Source organism: Lycium ferocissimum, chromosome 6 (genome assembly GCF_029784015.1).
Source record: "Lycium ferocissimum isolate CSIRO_LF1 chromosome 6, AGI_CSIRO_Lferr_CH_V1, whole genome shotgun sequence".
NCBI classification, from domain to species: Eukaryota; Viridiplantae; Streptophyta; class Magnoliopsida; order Solanales; family Solanaceae; genus Lycium; species Lycium ferocissimum.
Genome location: NC_081347.1, coordinates 2,833,035 through 2,839,130, shown reverse-complemented (window position 1 = coordinate 2,839,130; position 6,096 = coordinate 2,833,035). Strand labels below are relative to the sequence as shown.

General features: G+C 30.0%; 1 protein-coding gene across 14 annotated transcripts; it reads left to right on the top strand.

Moving 5' to 3' along the window:
- The first annotated feature begins 444 nt into the window (after positions 1-444).
- On the top strand, positions 445-5,737 carry LOC132058917 (uncharacterized). Of its 14 annotated transcripts, none has more exons than XM_059451335.1 (8): positions 445-659; positions 760-836; positions 1,695-1,907; positions 2,045-2,205; positions 2,300-2,344; positions 3,605-3,693; positions 3,799-3,881; positions 5,469-5,736. In XM_059451335.1, the coding sequence occupies exons 3-7, from the start codon at positions 1,809-1,811 to the stop codon at positions 3,852-3,854; spliced, it is 450 nt and encodes a 149-aa protein (XP_059307318.1). In that variant the 5' UTR covers positions 445-659; positions 760-836; positions 1,695-1,808; the 3' UTR covers positions 3,855-3,881; positions 5,469-5,736. The 14 variants fall into 14 exon arrangements, 10 of the variants coding, with proteins under 10 accessions (XP_059307318.1, XP_059307317.1, XP_059307315.1 ...); XM_059451334.1 differs by having other exon boundaries at positions 760-854; XM_059451332.1 differs by lacking the exon at positions 1,695-1,907 and having other exon boundaries at positions 800-836; positions 5,469-5,737.
- The last annotated feature ends 359 nt before the right edge of the window (positions 5,738-6,096 follow it).

Here is a 6,096-nt window from a genome sequence, read left to right as displayed (position 1 = left end):
ACATATAATGAAAGACTTTAGCAAATTTAGCTTGTATATATTTTTAAACAAAGACCTAAAGTGAATTAGCTTATTGTATTATTTGCATAGTACCATTGAATAATATATATATAAACCTCCACCGGATTACGCTTTACACTTTCCATATATATAAAACATTTTTTAACTTGGTTCGATACACTTAAAAAAACTTTAGATTTGTATTTATCTATTTTTACACGCCAATTTCGCAATATGGAAAATTAATCCTTACTTTAAATTAAAAAAATAACCCAAATAGAGTTAACTATTTTTTTCTTTACACAAAGACCATGTGAAAATGCCAGCATCTATAGATATATAAAGGTTAACGATCATAAACATTTGTATTTATCTATTTTTACAAACAATTAAAACTTAATTGCCAATTAATCCTAACATATAATGAAATCCGCAAAAGCAAAAGGTTCGACAACAAAATACGAAGCTTACTCAATTCTACCATTATTTCACGGGACTCTTCCTGTTCTTCCTATTCTCCCTGTTCTTGCCATCAGCACCGTCGTTTAAGTGCCATTTCCGAGAGGGATGTCTATATCGTCTTCTCGCTAGACTATGCAAATCTGCTCTGTGGTGCCGGAAGAAGACAGGATGACTCAGTGTTCTCTCAATTTTCGTTCGTGACCTTCAAAAACTCCTTTTTCTTTTGCTATTTAACTTTGTTTGCAGTTTAGTTATTGAAACTTTTCTGTCAATTTTTCCCCATTTAAATATGTATAGGTATTTTGATGATTCCTACAAGCATGAAACCTTGAAACAGGAAAATGTCGACTACTCCATCTCCTAACAGGCTGGTGGTAAGCCTGAGTAACTCAGTAAGCAATTGGAATTTTTTAATTATGCAAAAAAGTTAAGATCTTTAGGTCTCCTTAATACTTATTTGATTGCTTTCATACAGTTTTAGATCTTTTTATTTCATGTTTTTGTCAAATTAGCAGATTAGTGATGTTAAGTCTTCCTTCAAGGGTTTTCTAAAAGAACTAAGCCAAGTTTGTTATTTTGGGGTTTCTCCAGTTATTGCTAAGTGACTATTTCTGAAGTTAGGATTTGTGTACCTATTGCAGATTGCAATTTATTGAATATTCTATAATATATGTAACTATTCTGTTCTATGCCCTTATACGCTGCCCATTGATTGGTTCAGTTTTCCTGATTTACTATCTTGGCGTTGGGTCTTTAAAACTATGGTTAAAGGATATTTGCTTTTGTTATCCCTTTCCAAATCTTAGCCTACTTTCTCCATGACTTTTGATTGAACTACAGAAGGATAACTATTAACAACATTTTTCCCTCAACTTAAACATATAATAGTACAAAACTCTCACTATACAATGTTTGTGGTCAAGAATGATTCGCCAAATAGTTCAATTTGATAAGGCTGATCAGAAAAAAAAAAAAGGGGGGGGGGTTAAAGGACTGTATTTACATGATCTAGAATAAACTTTAAGAAGGTTGTGATTCTACTTCTTCCTACAAATTAATATCCTTCAGGTTATCCTAAACACTTTCGTATATGCCCACGCCATCAGGAACAAATTACAGAGAATAAGACTTTCTAGACCGTCTTGTTTTCCAGGAAATAAATTGGATAAATACAAAGAAGTAGATATGAACTTCTAATATTACCTAAAAGTTTTGGATGGATAATTTTGCAGGTTCTGCTAGAATTAAGAGAAAGAAAACTGTCATACCTGCAATTTGACTAGCAATGGTCACAGTAACTGACTAATGATCCATCTTGTGTGGATCTAAATTCTGCTTCTGCAAGTATGCAACTGCTATCACCACTATTGTGCATACATAGTTTGAACAAAACACAATGGGTTGAACCCACAGAATCGTTCCAAGATATGCCTCTATACAGAGTAGTATTTCTCATAATCGTCTTTCTCATGTAGTTTTATTCTTCGACTATTTTTTCTTTTTTTTTTTTTTGTATAACTTCTTTGGTTACATAATTAATATAGTGTTTGAATGCTCTCTTTCTCTCATGCTCTTTTGACAGCTTCAAGCCCATAATTTAGTAGCCTTTGACCTGTTTGGCTCTGCATCCGGAATTGATCCTTCTATGCAACAATTGTTTGGAACTAGAGCATTTGGATTTTGGAGCAACCTCATTAGAATCATTAATTGCAACTTCTTTTTGATGTTCAAAGTCTCTCGGCGGTAAAATCTTGAATATAGCTCTATTATTTAGTTCCTTTTTACCAACTGCTGTTTTTGAAGTCAGTATTTTTGTGCTTTGTATTGGCAATGTAAGATTTCATGCATCAAATTGTGAAGCCTTAATTGGAGAACCCAAAAGGTATTTATGCTTTCTTGAGTTATTTTCCTTTTCTGGATTTTGACAATATAGCCAAAATATTCTTTCCTTTAAAAAGAGCTGCACAATATCTGGCTGAGTTATATTACACATTGTTGCAGCGAAATACTTCAGTTGTGATTATCTATACTTACCAAATTGAGTTATCAAAAGTAAACAAGAAAGAAGTCTATAGGGGGTCTTTTTTCTTTGTTCTTATTGCTGGGGAGTTCTTTTGGTTGCTTAAAAATTTGGCAAGAAAATTTGGCCCCGATAAAGTTACCACTAAATTTGAGCAGAGGCCTCCATCGTATCCCCGATTTGAATATGTTCTTTTGGTTAACTACATCCGTGTCTCGGGAAAGTTTTTGTATGAGAGACGTATTGACTGTGAGCTTTAGTAATGAGATTCAGTCCCACAATGGTGATTATTGCTTGAGTTTCTACCAGAGTAATGCGACACATGTTTTCCCAAATGAAGGATAAATCTTTATTTTATTTTGATAATGAGTTTTGAGTTTTAAGATGCTCACAATTTAGTACCAAGAAACAGAAAACATATTCTTGGAAATTCCTAATCCAGATAGGCCAACATAGAGATGGGACATATTAGAGCCACATTCTAGGTGTTAGAGATTGGAATTTTAACTATACTATCTATTTATCTTCCTCTCTTTTTTTCCTGTTTTTATTCTATATTCACCCTTCTGTAGTATAATAACTATCAAGTGTAGTTTCTATGTTGAATCTGTTGAGGAGATATTGAAAAAGATTTTGGGATAATGCATCACCTTTATTTGATGTCTGCCATCTATTTGTCTTCTTTTTCTTTGTGATCTACCTTTGTAACTTGCTTTATTATCTTCTCTTTTTTCCTTTTTGCATTACTTTATTAGTAAATTAGCATGTTTTTACTGATTCTGATTCTGGTTCTGGATGCTCCCTTTCTCCTAGGAATTGAATTTAGTGAAAAGGTATGAAAGCAAAATCCAAGAAATAGGAGTAAAATTGCTTAATTTTCATAACTTCAATAGTTAAAAAGCACGATGAACCTGTTCATTATTTGGGGTTTGACTATGTAACTTCATTCATAGGATTTCAACTTCACCGTCAAGTCAGCAAATGGATTCATGTTAGGGCACTTAATTCCTAACTCTATCTTGGTCAATACTGGTGACCTTCTTGATGTAAATCCCTTTGTTTAATTAGTGTTCAAAATCTAAGTAAATGAGTCAACATTTGTTTATGTATCTTTATATGCAGTGGAAGATTTTCGATGTGTATATGCAAGACATTGTACCTTAGAGCTATGGTGAACACAATTAAGGATATCAATAGCTGCTACACTCATGGTCTGTCACTTGAAACAATTTGTCCCTCATTTGTATAAAGTGACAACAACCATCCAATTTATAACTTTAGATTAATGAAGTACTAAGGACTACATGGATTTGCAGTAACCAGCTTGACCAAACAATCCCGCTTGGAACGAGTTGGGATTCAGAGGAATTGAAGTTTGATTTTTCCCGTGGGGAGCAGTAAAGGTGGCAACCGGTTCGGCGTAACCGGTTTTAACCGGTAACCGGACCGGTTAAACCGGAACCGGTAGAACCGGTTAACCGGTTCCGGTTAACCGTGTTTTGTAAAATCAGTCCGGTTCCGATTTTTTGGAAACCGGAATCCCGGTTAAACCGGTGTGAAACCGGGAACCGGACCGGTTAAACTCGGTAAAAATTAAAAAATAAAATAAAAATGAAAGTATATATAGTATATATAGTATATAAATATATATAGTAGATATGTATATATAGTATATATATAAGTATATATAGTATATATAGTAGATATGTATATATAGTATATATATAAGTATATATAGTATATAGTACATATATATACATATAAGTATATAAGTAAGTATATATATATATAGTACATATATATATAAGTATATATATATATATAGTATATATATTAAGTTATACACATATATAAGTATATATAGTATATAAATATATATAGTATATATATTAAGTATATATAGTATATATAGTAGATAATATATATATAGTATATATATAATATATATAGTATATAATATATATATAATACATATATATACATATAAGTATATAAGTAAGTATATATAGTATATAGTACAAATAAGTATATAAGTAAGTATATATAGTATATAGTACATATATATATATATAGTATATATATATATATATTAAGTTATACATATATATATATATATATATATAAGTATATATATAGTATATATATTAAGTTTATATAGTATATATAGTAGATATGTATATATAGTATATATATAAGTATATATAGTATATATAGTAGATATGTATATATATAAGTATATATAGTATATATATATATATATATATATATATAAGTAAATATATATATATATATAGTACATATATATAAGTATATATAGTATATATAGTATATATATTAAGTTATACACATATATAAGTATATATAGTATATAGTGTATATATAGTATATATAATATATAGTGTATATATAGTATATATAATATATAGTGTATATATAGTATATATATATTAAGGTATACATATATATAAGTATATATAGTACATATATATTAAGTATATATAGTATATATATTAAGTATATATAGTAGTATATATAGTATATAAGTATATATAGTATATATATTAAGTTATACATATAGATAAGTATATATAGTATATAGTAGATATATATATATATATTAAGTTAAACATATATATATATAAGTATATATAGTATATAGTACATATATATAAGTATATATAAGTTATACATATATATGTCTCCACGCTTTACAAAATATTTTTTGTAAATATTTAAACTTTTAATTATAAACTTGTATAATATATGTAAATATAGCTACAATATACTAATAAATTTTATAATATATATATATATAATACAAAAAACAAAAAAAAATAGATTTTAACACTCCCAAAACCGGACCGAGGTTTGAGTTTAAAACCGTTTAACCGAAACCGGTTAACCCGTTCCCGGTATATTTTTAACCGGAACTGGTAGTTTCAACATGGTTCGTATTTGGAACCGGTTGCCACCTTTAGGGAGCAGTGTTTCACAGTGTTGCTGAGGATCGCTGGATAAAATTTTGTATTTGTCCTCATCTTTTTGTCCTTTCCCTTATTTTTTGATATATCTTATTGTGTGTTTAAAAGTCTCAATTGTTATTACTCCAACATTTCCTTTTTATGTACAGTAAAAAGTTCAAAAGGCTACATCCAATCTTTTCATATTCCCCGTTTCGTTCTTTGGTCTTTTATTAGATAGTTGTGCTATTCCTTTTGTCATTTCCCCTCATTATTTAATTCAACTTAAGTTTAAGAAACCGAAAACTCTCTCAGTGATTGCACCTCTCTCAGTGTGTAATAAAGGAACTTCATAAGATCTTTGCTAGATTCTTTTGGAGTAGCAAGGAAGAAGGGAGGAGGCATATCAAGTATCTTGGTGATGTAGCCTTTCCAACTTCTGGGGCGTGACTGTGATTTAAATCTCTCTTCACGTATCTAATGCCCTATTCGCGGCTATGGTGGAGATTCAACTACATCTTTGGTGGGGAAATTTAAAGGGGAAAAAGTATTGTGAAGGGATACCTACTTGGTTCAATGGGAGGGGGACACAAATTTGGAAGAAAATGATTCAAGTAAGGGAGGCAATTGAGCAAAAGATCTGGTGGCAGATTA